General features: G+C 45.8%; 1 protein-coding gene across 3 annotated transcripts in view; it reads right to left on the reverse strand.

Moving 5' to 3' along the window:
- map3k7 (mitogen-activated protein kinase kinase kinase 7) overlaps positions 1-10,811 on the reverse strand; it is a 137,194-nt gene extending 126,383 nt beyond the window's left edge. For 2 of the 3 annotated variants that reach the window (XM_068025777.1, XM_068025772.1), the window contains exon 1: positions 10,529-10,810. In XM_068025777.1, the coding sequence (XP_067881878.1) occupies positions 10,529-10,606 (78 nt within the window). In that variant the 5' untranslated portion in view covers positions 10,607-10,810. Of the gene's footprint in view, positions 1-10,528 lie in introns of all 3 variants that reach the window. The other variant, XM_068025779.1, reaches the window with a different exon arrangement.
- Positions 10,812-15,516: the final 4,705 nt, after the last annotated feature.

Genomic DNA, 15,516 nt, shown 5'->3' on the forward strand with positions numbered 1-15,516 from the left:
GGAGGGAGAACATTAGACCAAAGGTCTGCCTCTACCCAGTAGCTGTAAGGCCAGTAACGAGCTGTGACACTGTTAAACCATTGATATGACAATTCAGTCAAACACATTTGCTCTTAACAGAAATTATGTACACTCAGTACTGGTATTACACTGCGAGCATTCAAATCAGATGGACTGAACTTGAGACTATGGTACATTGAGTAAGGCCTTAACACTATGAAAAATTTATGACCAACTTCATAAAAGTATTAGCTGAAACTATAGAATGTGAAGCTTCAATACTAAATTCAGAGTATTTATTTGGTATTTTGACAAATAGGCTTTTCAAGCAAACATGGAGTTCTGAGCACTGATTGATTAAAATGTATTCATAAAATGAATATTTACAGACAAGAAAAACCAAATGTTTAATCTACAGCCCCAGCTAAATTAACTAACTTCTACCATTGGCACTGGAAACGCCAACAGCATACCCAGCTCTGCAAAGTCTAACATAGAGTCATAGAATTGTACAGCATAGAAACAGGCCCTTTGGCCACCACGTCCATGCTGACCATAATGCCTATCTATACTAATCCCACCTGCCTGCATTAATTCCATATTCCTCTATGCCTTGCTCATTCAAGTGCCTGTCCAGATGCCTCTTAAATGTCACTACTGTTCCTGCCTCCACCATCTCCTCTGGCAGCTCCTTCCAGATACCCACTATTCTTTGTGTGAACAATTTACCCCTTTGATCCCCTTTAAACCGCCTCCCTCTCACCTTAAATCTATGCCCTCGAGTTTTAGTCACCCTTACCATGGGAAACAGACTCTGGCTCTCTACCCTATCTATGCCTCTCATAATTTTATACACCTCTACCATGTCCCCTCTCAGCCTCCTTCGCTCCAGGGAAAACAGACCCAACCTATCCAATCTCTCTTTATAACTCAAGCCCTCCAAACCAGGCAACATCCTTGTGAATCTTTTCTGCACCCTCTCTAGCTTAATCCCATCTTTCCTGCAGAGCAGTGACAAGAACTGCACACAGTACTCCAAATGCAGCCTAACCAACATTATGTACAACTGTAACACGACATCCCAACTCTTGCACTCAATGCCTCGGCTGATGAAGGCAAGCATGCCATACGCCTGTTTCACCACCCTGTCTACCTATGTTGCAACTTTCAGGGAACTATGGACTTGCACCCCAAGGTCTCTCTGCTCAACAACACGCCCCAGGGCCCTGTCATTTACTGCATATGTCCTGCCCTGGTTTAACTTTCCAAAATGCATCACTTCACACTTGTCGGCGTTAAATCCTATTTGCCAATCCCTTGCCCACTTTCCCAGTTGATCGATATCCGGTTGTAACCTTAGACAACCTTCTTCACTGTCCACTATATCACCAATTTTGGTGTCATCTGCAAACTTACTAATCATGCCCCCTACATTCTCATCCAAGTCATTAATATATCTGATAAACAACAGAGGGCCCACCACCGATCCCTGTGGCACACCACTGGTCACCGGCCTCCAATCTGAAAAACAACACTCCACTACCACCCTCTGCCTCCTATCACCAAGCCAATTTGTATCCAATTGGCTAGATCACCTCGATCCCATGTGTTCGAACCTTCCGGACCAGCCTATCATCAGGGACCTTGTCAAAAGCCTTGCCAAAGTCCATGTAGACAACGTCCATCACCCTGCCCTCGTTAATCTTCTTGGTCACCTCATCGGAAAACTCAATCAAATTCGTGAGACATGATTTCCCACACATAAAGCCATGCTGACAGTCCCTAATCAGACCTTGTCTTTCCAGATGCATATAAACCCTGTCTCTCAGAATCCCTTCCAGTAACTTTCCCACCACTGATGTAAGGCTCACCGGCCTATAGTTCCCTGGCTTATCCCTGCTGCCCTTCTTAAATAAAGGCACAACATTAGCTATCCTCTAGTCTTCCGGTACCTCACCGGTGGCTAACGATGATACAAAAATCTCTGCCAGGGCCCCAGCAATCTCCTCCCTTGCTTCCCACAGCATCCTAGGATACACCTGGGCAGGCCCTGGTGATTTATCCACCTTAATGCGCTTCAAAACCTGCAACACCTCCTCCTTTATAATGTTGATATGCTCCAGGATATCGCTGTTCCCTCCCTTGAACTCACTAGCTTCCATGACCTTCTCCACGGTAAATACAGACGAGGAGTATTCATTTAAGACCTCGCCCATTTCCCGTGGCTCCACACATGGATTACCACACTGATCCTTAAGGGGAGCTACTCTCTCCCTAGCTACCCTTTTACTCTTAATATACTTTTAGAATCTTTTAGGATTCTCCTTTATCATCTGCCAGGGAAATCTCATGGCCCCTTTTTGCCCTCCTAATTTCCTTCTTAAGTGTACTCCTATATCCCCTATACTCCTCGAGGGACTCGCTGGATCCCAGCTGCCTATACCTGACATATGCCTCCTTCTTTGTCCTGACCAGACCCTCAATATCCCTCGTCAACCAAGGTTCCCTAAACTTGCCAGCCTTGCCCTTCCATTTAACAGGAACATGCCGGCCCTGAACTCTTCCTAGCTCACTTTTAAAAGCCTCCCACTTGCCAGACGTCCCTTTACCTGTAAACAGCCTCTCCCAATCAACTTTTGAGAGTTCCTGTCTGATGTCATCGAAATTAGCCTTCCCCCAATTTAGGACTTCAACCTGAGGACCAGTCCTATCCTTTTCCATAACTATCTTGAAGCTAATAGAGTTATGGTCACCGGTTCCAAAGTGCTCTCCCACTAACACATCAACCACCTGCCCAGCCTCATTTCCTAAAAGGAGGTCAAGTGCAGCCCCTTCTCTAGTAGGGCCATCCACATACTGCTTCAGAAAACTATCCTGGATACATTTAACAAATTCTTCCCCATCTGATCCCTTAGCACTAAGGCAGTCCCAGTCAATATTATGGAAGTTAAAATCACCTACTATTACAACCCTATAATTCCTACACCTATCTGTGATTTCCCTACATATATGCTCCTCCAATTCCCTCTGATTATTGGGGGGCCTATAGTATAATCCCATCAAAGTGATCACCCCTTTCTTATTTCTAAGTTCTACCCATATGGCCTCGCTGGACATTCCCCCCGGGATATCCTCTCTAAGTACTGCCGTGATATCCTCACTAATCAATAGTGCAACTCCCCCTCCTCTCTTACCTCCACATCTGTCACGCCAGAAGCATCAGTACCCCAGAACATTGAGCTGCCAGTCCTGCCCATCCCTCAACCGCATTTCCGTAATAGCTATAATATCACAATCACATGTACCGATCCATGCTCTGAGTTACCTGTAAGGCTTCTTGCATTAAAGTAAATGCAGTCTAGCCTACCAGACCTGTCCTGCCCCTGCCCGGCCTGCCTACTGGACTTGCTTGCTTTAACTTCTACATTTGCCTCAACTATCTCATCGGAGAGACTACTACTTTGGGTCCCACCCCCCTGCCAGACTAGTTCAAACCCTACCGAGTAGTACTAGCAAACCTCCCCGCAAGGATATTGGTCCCCTTCCAGTTCAGATGCAACCCGTCCCTCTTGCACAGGTCACCTCTGCACCAGAAGAGATCCCAATGGTCCAAGTAGCTGAAGCCCTCCCGCCTACACCAACTCTTCAGCTAAGCATTCATTTGCCTTATCCTTCTATTCCTACCCTCACTAGCACGTGGCACAGGGAGTAATCCTGAAATTACAATCCTAGAGGTCCTGCTTTTTAACCTCCTGCCTAACTCCCTATATATTCACTTTGCAGGACCTCATCTCTCTTCCTGCCTATGTCATTAGTACCAATATGCACCACAACCTCTGGCTGCTCACCCTCCCCTTTCAGAATGCCCTGTGCCCGCTCAGAGACATCCTTGACCCTGGCACCAGGGAGACAACACACCATCCTGGATTCTCGCTCGCGGCCACAGAAACGCCTGTCTGTGCCCTTGACTATCGAGTCCCCTATCACTACCGCTCGCCTACACTTTGACCTTCTCTGCTGTACCACTGACCTGGCTGCTGCTGCTGCTGCTTTCCCCTGAGAGGCCATCTCCCCCCCCCAACAGTATACAAAACAGCATACTTGTTATTGAGGGGAATAGCTAAAGGGGACTCCTGCACTACCTGCCTGCCCCTCCTGGCGGTCACCCATCTATCTGGCTGAACCTGCGGTGTGACCACCTCCCTGAAACTCCTATCTATGATACTTTCTGACTCTTGTATGCTCCTCAGTGAGTCCAACTGTCGCTCCAACTGATCCATGCGATCTGAAAGGAGCTGCAGCTGAACACACTTCCTGCAAACGTATTCGTCAGGGACATTTGACTTCTCCCTGATCTCCCACATTTCACAAGAGGAGCATACTACCCCACTGACAGCCATTTCCACCCCTCGCGTTACCTCTGGCTTAAAAGAAAGAGAGTCAGAAATTGGGAATCTGGGGGCTTGTGCCAAAATTGGGAGTGCTGTCCTACCGACCAGTCAAGCAACAGCCTGACATAGCCATATTCACGGAATCAAACCTTACAGAAAATATCCCTGACACCACCATCACCATCCCTGGGTATGTCCTGTCCCACCGGCAATACAGACCTACCAGAGATGGCAGCACAGTAGCATACGGGAGGCAGGGAGTTGCCCTTGGGAGCCCTCAACATCGATTTCGGACCCCATGACGTCCAATGGCATCAGGTCAAACATGGGCAAGGAAACCTCCTGCTGATTACCACCTACCGCCCCTTGTCAGCTGAATCAGTACTCCTCCATGTTGAACACCACTTGGAGGATGCACTGAGGGAGGCAAATGCACAGAATGTACTCTGGGTGGGGGGCTTGAATGTCTATCACCAAAAGTGACTCGGTAGCATCACTACTGACTGAGATGGCCGAGTCCTAAAAGACACTGCTAGACTGGGTCTGCGGCAGGTGGCGAGGGAACCAACAAGAGGGAAAAACCCACTTGACCTTGTCCTCACCGATCTACCTGTTGCAGATGTATCTGTCTATGACAGTATCGGTAAGAGTGACCACCACACAGTCCTTATGGAAACTAAGTCCCGTCTTCACATTGAGGATACCCACCATCGTGTTGTGTGGCACTACCACCATACTAAATTCCTTCAGAAGAAGGAATTTTCCTCCACACAAGATGAGATGGCAGGTTGTTCAACCTTGCCTGTCTTAGAGCAAAGACCAAAGTACGGAAAGTCCTCATCAGGGAACTCCTCTTTGCTGATGATGCTGCATTATCATCCCACACTGAAGAGTGTCTGCAGAGACTCATCGACAGGATTACAACTGCCTGCAACGAATTTGGCCTAACCATTAGCCTCAAGAAAAGGAACATCATGGGACAGGATGTCAGAAATGCTCCATCCATCAATATTGGCGACCACGCTCTGGAAGTGGTTCAAGGGTTCACCTACCGAGGCTCAACTATCACCAGTAACCTGTTGTTCGATGCAGAAATCAACAAGCGCATGGGAAAGGCATCCGCTGCTATGTCCAGACTGGCCAAGAGGGTGTGGGAAAATTGCGCACTGACACGGAACACAAATGTCCGAGTGTTTCAAGCCTGTGTCCTCATTACCTTGCTCTACTGCAGCGAGGACTGGACAATGTATATGTCAGCCAAGAGCGACGTCTCAACTCGTTCCATTTTCTCAGCCTCCTGAGAATCCTTGGCATCAGGTGGCAGGACCGTATCTCCAACACAGAAGTCCTCGAGGCGGCCAACATCCGCAGTATATACACCCTACTGAGCCAGCGGTGCTTGAGATGGCTTGGCCAAGTGAGCCGCATGGAAGATGGCAGGATCCCCAAAGACACATTGTACAGCGAGCTCGTCACTGGTATCAGACCCACTGGCCGTCCATGTCTCCGCTTTAAAGACGTCTGCAAACGTGACATGAAATCCTGTGACACTGACCACAATTCGTGGGAGTCAGCTGCCAGTGATCGCCAGAGCTGGCGGACAGCCACAAAGGCTGGGCTAAAGAGTGGCGAGTTGAAGAGACTTAGCAGTTGGCAGGGAAAAAGACAGAAGTGCAAGGGAAGAGCCAACTGTGTAACAGCCCTGACAACCAATTTTATCCGCAGCGCCCGCGGAAGAGTCTGTCACTCAAGAATTGGCCTTTACAGTCACTCCAGGCGCTGCTCCACAAACCACTGACCACCTCTGGGCACTTACCCATTGTCTCTCGAGACAACGAGGCCAAAGAAAGATATTTCAAACAGATCTAGCAACTCAAAACTGGGCATCCATGAGGCGCTGTGGACCATCAGCAGCAGAATTGTACTCAACCACAATCTGTAACCTCATGGCATGGCATATCCCCCACTCTACCATTACCATCAAGCTGGGGGTCCAACCCTGGTTAAATGAAGCGTGCAGGAGGGCATGCCAGGAGCAGCACCAGGTATACGTCAAAGTGAGGTGTCAACCTGGTGAAGCTACAACACAGAACTACTTGCATGCCAAAACAGCAAAAGCATCTCAGTCCCAGGACATCACTACAGGGCTAAGTGATCTCACAACCAAAGAATCAGATCTAAGCTCTGCAGTCCTGCCACATCCAGCCGTGAATGGTGGTGGACAATTAAACAACTAATCAGAAGAGGAGTCTCCATGAATATCCCCATCCTCAACGACGGAGAAGCCCAGAACATCAGTGAAAAAGACAAGGCTGAAGCATTTGCATCCATCTTCAGCCAGAAGTGCCAAGTGGATGATCCATCTCGGCCTCCTCTTGAGGTCCCCAGCATCAGATGCCAGTCTTCAGCCAATCCGATTCACTCCACGTGATATCAAGAAACAGCTGAAGGCACTGGATACTGCAAAGGCTATGGAACCTGACAACATTTTGGCAATTGTACTGAAGACTTGTGCTCCAGAACTAGCTGCGCCCCGAGCCAAGCTGTTCCAGCACAGCTACAACAGTGGCATCTACCCAGCAATGTGGAAAATTGCCCAAGTATGTCCTGTACACAAAAAGGCAGGACAAAACCAACCCGGCCAATTACTGCCCTATCAGTTGACTTCTCAATCATCAGCAAAGTGATGGAAGGGGTCGTCGACAGTGCTATCAAGTGGCACTTGCTCAGCAATAACCTGCTCACTGACGCTCAGTTTTGTTTCTGCCAGGGCCACTCAGCTCCTGACCTCATTACAGCCTTTGTCCAAACATGGACAAAAGAGCTGAACTCAAGAGGTGGGGCAAGAGTGACTGCCCTTGATGTCAAGGCAGTATTTAACCGAGTATGGCATAAAGGAGCTCTAGCAAAACTGGAGTCAACGCGAATCGGGGAAAACTCTCCACTGGTTGGAGTCATAACTAACACAAAGGAATATGGTTGTGGGTTGTTGGAGGGTCAGTCATCTCAGTCCCAGGACATCACTGCAGGAGATCCTCAGGATAGTGTCCTAGGCCCAACCATCTTCAGCTGTTTCACCAATGACCTTCCTTCTATCATAAGGCCAGAAGTAGGCATATTCGCTGATGATTGCACAATGTTCAGCACCATTCGTGACTCCTCAGATACTGAAGCAACCAGTGTCCAGATGCAGCAAGACCTGGACAATATCCAGGCTTGGGCTGGTAAGTGGCAAGTAACATTCGCGCCACACAAGTGCCAGGCAACGATCATCTCGAACAGGAGAGAATCTAACCGTATCCCCTTGACGTTCAACGGCATTACCATTGTTGAATCCCCCATTATCAACATCTTGGGGGTTACCATTGACTAGAATTGAACTGGACCAGCCACATATATACTGTGGCTACAAGAGCAGGTCAGAGGCTGGGAATTCTGCGGCAAGTAACTCACCTCCTGACTCCCCAATGCCCGTCCACCATCTACAAGGCACAAGTCAGGAGTGTGATGGAATAGTCTCCACGTGCCTGGATGGGTGCAGCTCCAACAACACTCATGAAGCTCGACACCATCCAGGATAAAGCAGCATGCTTGATTGGCACCTCATCTACCACCTTCAACATTCACTCCCTTCACCACCAACGCACAATGGCAGCAGATTGTACCATCTACCAGATGCACTGCAGCAACTCACCAAGTTGCCTTCGACAGCAGCTTCCAAACCCGCAATCTCTACCAACTAGAAGGACAAGGGCAGCAGATACATGGGAACACCACCACCTACAAGTTCCCCTCCAAACCACACATCATCCTGACTTGGAACTATAGCACCATTCCTTCATTGTCGCTGGGTCAAAATCCTGGAACTCCCTTCCTAATAGCACTGTCAGCATACACCCCAAGGATTGCAGCGGTTCAAAAAGGCAGCTCACTACCATTTACTCAAGGGCAATTAGGAATGGGCAATAAATGATGGCCTAGCAAGCGACACCCACATCCCATGAATGGATAAAAAAAATTTGATGGGAACGCACTGTCAGAAAATGGAAATGGAATATCGTCATTTATTGCAAGGGAAATGGAATATAAAAATAGGGACGTTTTGCTACAGTCGTATAGGATATTGGTGGGACCACATCGGGAGTACTGTGTATAGTTTTGGTCTCCTTATTTAAGAAATGATATAAATGCATTAGAGGCAGTTCAGAGAAGGTTCACTCGACTGATCCTTGGGATGGAGCAGGTTATCTTATGAGGAAAGGTTGGACAGGTTAGGTCTGTATCCACTGGAGTTTATAAGAATGAGAGGTGATTTTATTGAAACATATAAGACCCTGAGGGGACTTGACAGGGTGGATGCTGAAAAGATGTTTTCCCTGTTGACAGACTAGAACTAGGGTACCCAGTTTAAAAATAAAGGGCCGCCCATTTAAAACAGATGAGGAGAATTTTTTTCTCTCAGAGGGTTGAGAGTCTTTGGAACTCTTTTCCCTAGAGAATGGTGGAGGCAGGGTGACTATTTTTAAAGCAGAGGTAGATAAATTCTTGACTAACAAAGGTGTCAAAGGGTATTGGGGATGGGTGGGAAAATGGAGTTGAGGCCACAATCAGATCAGCCATGATCTTATTAAATGACAGAGCAGGATTGAAGGGGACGATTGGCTTACTCCTGCTCCTAATTCGTATGTTTGTATGTCAGTCAGGGTACTTCCAGGGACAAGGAATGAAACAGTCCAGGGTTTCCTGCTCCTGACTGCTGTGCAGTGACCTCTGCTGGAAGTTCACATTGGGCAAGAATTGGATTGGGTTCTGCAGTATACTGTTATACTATCATTTCTCAGGTTTAAAATGTTTCAACATTGTTTGAAACATTTAGAACCTTTTAGGATACCCTTTTTGTACTTTAATTTTTCCACTTAATAATTTGTGATGAGCATTATTTGGGGGAAAATTATTGCACACTTTCAATATACCACACATTATGCAATTCTCCCAAAACACTTCAGTGTACACAAAATTTGGTGTCTATCTAGCGTTTCCTATGGATTGAGATAGAGTAAACACAAAAGCCAATTAGCTTTCCACTCCCAAATATCAATTTAAATATTACTTAATTCACACAATAATAAATTATACTAACTATAGTAGCTGAAGTTCATGGCCATTTACCCAACACAATAGACCAGGTATGTGCATTTCGTGCTCAAGTTACAAAATGCAGACTGCTCTGTACTAAGGACTACCAAACCTAATCAGAACACTGAAGAATTTCTGCTCCTTGACAAATAGAGGGAGGTGCTAATGCATCGTGAATACAACATTGCGACAGCACAGCATTTAAAAAGGTCAACCAAAGTTGGGATATTTGCATTGTTCCACATGGCATATTAAAGATCTGTCAAAATTCTCTATTGCTTCCTTAAGCATTTAAAGGAATTTTTAAAAAAACTTTTGAACCAAATTATGCAAAAGACTTCTGGGGAACCTAATAACCCATCAACCTGAATCAAGTTTTAGAATCCTGGAATGTCTGCAGCGACAAAACTCATCACTTCCTGGTAACTCTTCACTGCAGCACGTAACTTAGCAGCAAGTTACATAAAACATATAAACCCAGTATAAATTTTTGTCTTGGACAACAAGTTATTAACAATAATACTGAAAACAGTTTGAAAACCGCAAGGGGAAATAACAACTTCTGACAATACGCTTATGCTGGGATTATAATCAAATGCATGCAAATAAAACAAGGATTGAAATAAAAAAAAAGTGTGCCTCACCTGACAAATTTAAATTTTATAGGCATTTTTGCTAATTGTTTTATGTTGGGGGCGGGGGGAGGGGGAAAGAGGGGAACAAACATTTCAAATTAAACTACACAATAAAACTCCCCATAACTCATACACTGTACTGCAGTAGAGTGAGATTACCAGGAGAACATTATACAGGACAGGATGTACCTTTAAGTAACCTGTTTACAATCTGACTGAATGTTCACTGCCGGACTTTAACCTATTTCCTTATTCTCCTAAAAAGGGCAGGCCGGAGGCCGGGGGCTACGGCTAGAACTCCCGTCCCAGGCTGGGCCCCCCTCCCTCTGTCCCCCAGCTCTGTCTCTCTCCCGGTCCTTCTCTCACCTCCTCCACATCGATCTCATTGTAGTCGATCTCCTCGAAGTGCAGCGGTTGCGGGGTATCGATGATCTCCGCCGACATCCCTGCACCCGGCAACGGCGATCAGCCCCCTGGCCCAGGCCGGCCGCTCGCCCACCCGCCCGCCGCACTCGGCCGCTCGAGTTTGCCGCCGGTGTCAAAAGCGGAGCTTATGGAGGCCGATCCGCGATTCCTGCAGCGTTCCGCTCCCACCGGCTTCATCCGGCATTTCCGGGGTTAATCCGGCCCGCAAACATCCGGGGAAGCGCGGTTTTTGCTGCCGGAACTGACGTCCCGTCCCCAATTCCATTCCCCCCCCCCTCCCCCCCCTTCCCCGGACGCAGGCGTAACTAGTGGCAGAAAGAGGGCCGATCCGAAGCGTCACAAGAAATCATCGCCAGCGGCGGCGGTCTCAGCGCGCCTATGGAAGGCGCTGTGCTCGCGTGGGGTGGGAAGGGCTTCGCGTGAAGTTTAAATTTGAAAAGAAGTATGTGGAAGCGGAAAGTCACAGTTAGAAGAGGAACTGACAGCCACACATTAGTCAAAAGCAGGAGTGAAAATCGATTTAAACGTTCAGTTTGTTGACAAGAGGGACACGTTATCAAACTATTTATAAGCAAAATACTGCGGATGCTGGAAATCTGAAATAAAAACAAGAAATGCTGGAAATACTCAGCAGGTCTGGCAGCATCTGTGGAGAGAGAAACAGAGTTAACGTTTCAGGTCAGTGACCCTTCATCAGAACTGGTAAATATTAGAAATGTAATAGGTTATAAGCAAGTAAAGCAGGGGCGGGGCAAGAGATAACATAGGAAAAGGTGTAGATAGGACAAGGTCACAGAATAGCTGACGAGAAGGTCATGGAGCAAAGGCAAACAATATGTTACTGGTGTGTTGAAAGACAAAGCATTAGTACAGATAGGGTGTTAATGGACTGAAAATTGAACAGCCACAAGTACAAACATGAAAAAAAGCCTTTGCTCCACGACGTTCTGGTCAGCTATTCTGTGATCTTCACCTATTTACATCTTCTCCTTTGTTATCTCTTGCCCCACCCCCGCTTTACTCGCTTAAAACCTTTTACATTTCTAATATTTGCTAGTTCTGATGAAGGGTCACTGACCTGAAATGTTAACTCTGCTTCTCTCTCCACAGATGCTGCCAGACCTGCTCAGTATTTCCAGCATTTCTTGTTTTTATATCAAACTAAGTGGTCTTTAGTTGCATGGGTGTTATGAAGAGAGAGGACGCTTAGTATAAACAATTTATTAAACAAGATATTAGTGAGCTATGGGCAGATGGCAGTGAATTAACTGTCTTCCATTTTTCAAATCTTAGCAATTTTGTTTGTATTCGTTCATGGGATGTGGGCATTGTTGGCAAGGCCAGCCTTGATTGCCTGTCCCTAATTGCCCTTGAGAATTCTACTTTTAGGAGAGCAAAATTGGAGCATGCAGAAAAGACCACAGTGCCTCCTTGCAACCCTTTTAGTCTGCAGTGATAAATTCTGCATCGCCACACTGGAGTCTTTGTCTCTCTGACTTCAGAATGGCTACAATGGAGAAGGGAGACCAGCACCATCTTGTTTCCTCTTCATGTTGCTTGGCTGTAGTCTGCTTCCAGTTGTCCGGCTGCAACGCTAGCAAATTTAATTTATTTGTAATGTCTTTTCTGATGGAAGATTATGCTCTTCCACCAAGTTAACTGACAATTTCACCTCTCCCAGTATGGCCAGTGACACTACCTGCAAATGAAAACTTAGCTCCAGAATCCTGAAATACTTTGCTGATTTCAACCTGACCCAGCTCCCTTGAAATTTTTCCTTTACTCCCAAACAGCTTTCTTCAGATTCATCTCCACCCTATGTATCATATGTCATGATCAAGGACTGAACAGAAGCTTGAGGGAAGCCTGGGAATGAGACCTAGACCAACTATTAAGGGAAGAGGAGTGAGAAGTGCTGTGGAGTTAGATTCTCAACAATCACCTGCAGCAATATCTGTGAAGGGTAACTTGATCATGTTCTGTAGCGCCACATTTTTATCCCTCCTTACCAGACAACAGCTGGAGAGGCTATGGCCAGATGGATACCCTCCTCCATTTATTCTGGACATGCCCCAGATTCCAACCATTCTGGTTGGGAGTTGAGATAATTATTAGGAACATGACTGATCTTACAATCCCATAAGACTCAGCTCCGTGTCTGAGTAACTTCCCCACAGAAGAGAAAAGTTCCCTTATAATGACCAGACTAGCATAACTCTCATGACCAGCTACAAGAAGATGACCATCACCCCCCCTCCCCCCACCACCAGGAGCTCATCTATAAAAAAAAAATGACGGAAGCACATGTGACAATCAGGAGAAGCAGTATTTGATCTCTGCTTGGAACTGGGGAAATGCAAAGCAATGTGGGGCCTGGCCTTGGAGACTCGCTCAATACAAAATGGTCACCCCAACCCCCCTGCACAGCATCCCATCGACAGGCCATGAAGGACATTGTACCCAATCAACTTGACTACCACTAAGCAAGACCCTCTTCCCTCATTCCAGACTTGCTTAATACCTTGATATCAAGATCAAACAAACTGCCTAATCCCCGACTCACAGAGACCTCAGTGCAAGTGCAGTGTTGTCAAGAAGATTTGTTGTACCAATGTAGTCCTCTTGCAAATAAAGTGTACAATAACTTCATAAGATCTGTATGGGAATGTACACTTTCATAATGGAAAAGAAAGTCTTGCATTTACATAGTGCCTTTCACAACCTCTGGATGCCCTAAAGCATTTTACAGCCAATGAAGTACCTTTTGAAGTGTAGTCACTGTTGTAATGTAGGACATGTAGCTTGAACCTATATCTCCGTTCCTTCACTGTCGCTGGGTCAAAAAGCTGGAATTCTCTGCCTAACAGCATTGTGGGTGTATCTACAACAGATGGACTGCAGTGGTTCAAAAAAGCAGCTCAACGCCACCTTCTCGAGGGCAATTAGGGTTCGGTAACAAATGCTGACCATGCCAGTGATGCTCACATCCCACGAAAGAATAAAAGAAAGTGACTACACTTCAAATATACTTCATTGGCTATAAAGCACTTTGGGGCATCCTGTGGTTGTAAAAGGCACTATATAACTGCAAGTCTTTCTTTGAGCAGCATGATGTGATTAGGTGGATCACATTAAGAAAACACTGGCACAGACTTGATAGACCAAGTGATCGCATTTTGTGCCGTAACCTTTATGATTCTAATTAAAGATGTCTGCCTTTGAATTGCCCACACTGGTAGAATGTTCGCCAAGATGCAAGCAGTATTGCCATTTGACATTGGAACATGGAATGGGTCCAGCTTTCTTTCTTTGTATGCTGTCTGTCCAGAGATGCTGCTGTCTGTCCAGAGATGCAGCAATTTGCTTTGCATCAGAGAATGAAAATGTTGGAAGAGTGAGCCAATTTCTTTGTAGTTTGAGTTGATTGATGTGAAAGTAGACTTGGAAGTTATCTACTGAACCTCGACTCATTAATCGTGCACTCCAAACTGACAGGAGGCATCTATCACAAGTATAAATTCATAGGAAGGAGCAGATGGTGCTGTACTGAACATCACCCAAGTTAGAAAGCTGAAGCTGCTTCTATCTGCACCAGATAGAAATGGGGTGACATATAGCAGGTAAACTGGCAAACCATATTCAGCTAAAGGTACATCATGAACAGTTGTACAATGGATCTAACAAAAATGGTCATGTCATCTGAGTGAGAAGTCACAGTTTGAGATTTCTTGAATATTTTTCTGCAGAAAAATTGGGGGTGACATTCATCTTGGGCAGCAGCACAGCACAACACAGGTGATAATGAATGGGTAGTCCATGTTATACTTTGCTTGATTTCCTCTTCCTTTTAAGTCATGATATACTTTTAGAAAAGGCTTCAATGTGATTAATATGCAGCTTATGTATAATACCAGTCATACTACCCTGCATGTTAATGTCAAATTCCCTGGAAGCTATCTCAATTTTCCTTGCCATTATCCAACACTAAAAATCTGAAAATATGCACAGAGCTGGATCAGAGCTCTATGTGGTCAAGCCCCTGTTTACTTTCCATAACTGCATTTACCAAAATATGGCAACAAATCCATATCTGAAGGTATTTCTTAATAGTGTATCTACCCTCTGTTCCAATTAACTTACTTGTTCTAGTTCCTAATGTACTACTTTGATGACATGCTTTCTGAATGAAATGAACAGTTGAGCAATGCCTGGGTAATCATTGGAGTGACCAGGAGCTTCCTCCAAAGCACCTCTATGATGTGAAACACAGAAGAGCTTGATTGCTCCTTGACAATTCCTCTTGAGTGTCAGGACATTATGATACTTCGACAAAGTACATAAAACTGACATTACCTATGGTGAAAGCAAATACTGCAGATGATGGAAATCTGAAATAAAAACAAGAGAAATACTCAGCAGGTCTGGCAGCATCTGTAGAGAGAGAAGTAGAGTTAATGTTTCAGATCAGTGACCCTTTATCAGAACTGGAAAAGGTTAGAAATGTTTTAAGCATTGACTGTATCAGTGCCGTTTCCTGCTCAACAGACCCCCTGCTCTCATGCCTATATATCTGTCCTGGGCTTGCTGCAGTGTTCCAGTGAACATTAACGCAAGCTCGAGGAGCAGCATCTCATTTACCGATTAGGCACGCTACAGCCTGCCGGACAAAATATTGAGTTCAATAATTGCAGAGCATGATGGGCCCCCCTTTTTAGTTTCAGTTTTTTTTTTAGTTTGTTTCATCATTCATTTGTCTTACCATGTGCCTGCCCACTGTGCTTTGGGCCAGGCTGTTCATTTTTCTTTCCATTAACACCCTCTCTGCACGAAGGCTTTGTCTTTCCACACACCATTAACATACCGTTTGCCTTTGCTCCATGACCAAGTGGTCAGTTATTCTCTGTGACCCTGTCCTATGAACACCTTTA

This window comes from Heterodontus francisci, chromosome 3 (assembly GCF_036365525.1).
Source record: "Heterodontus francisci isolate sHetFra1 chromosome 3, sHetFra1.hap1, whole genome shotgun sequence".
Classification (NCBI taxonomy): Eukaryota; Metazoa; Chordata; class Chondrichthyes; order Heterodontiformes; family Heterodontidae; genus Heterodontus; species Heterodontus francisci.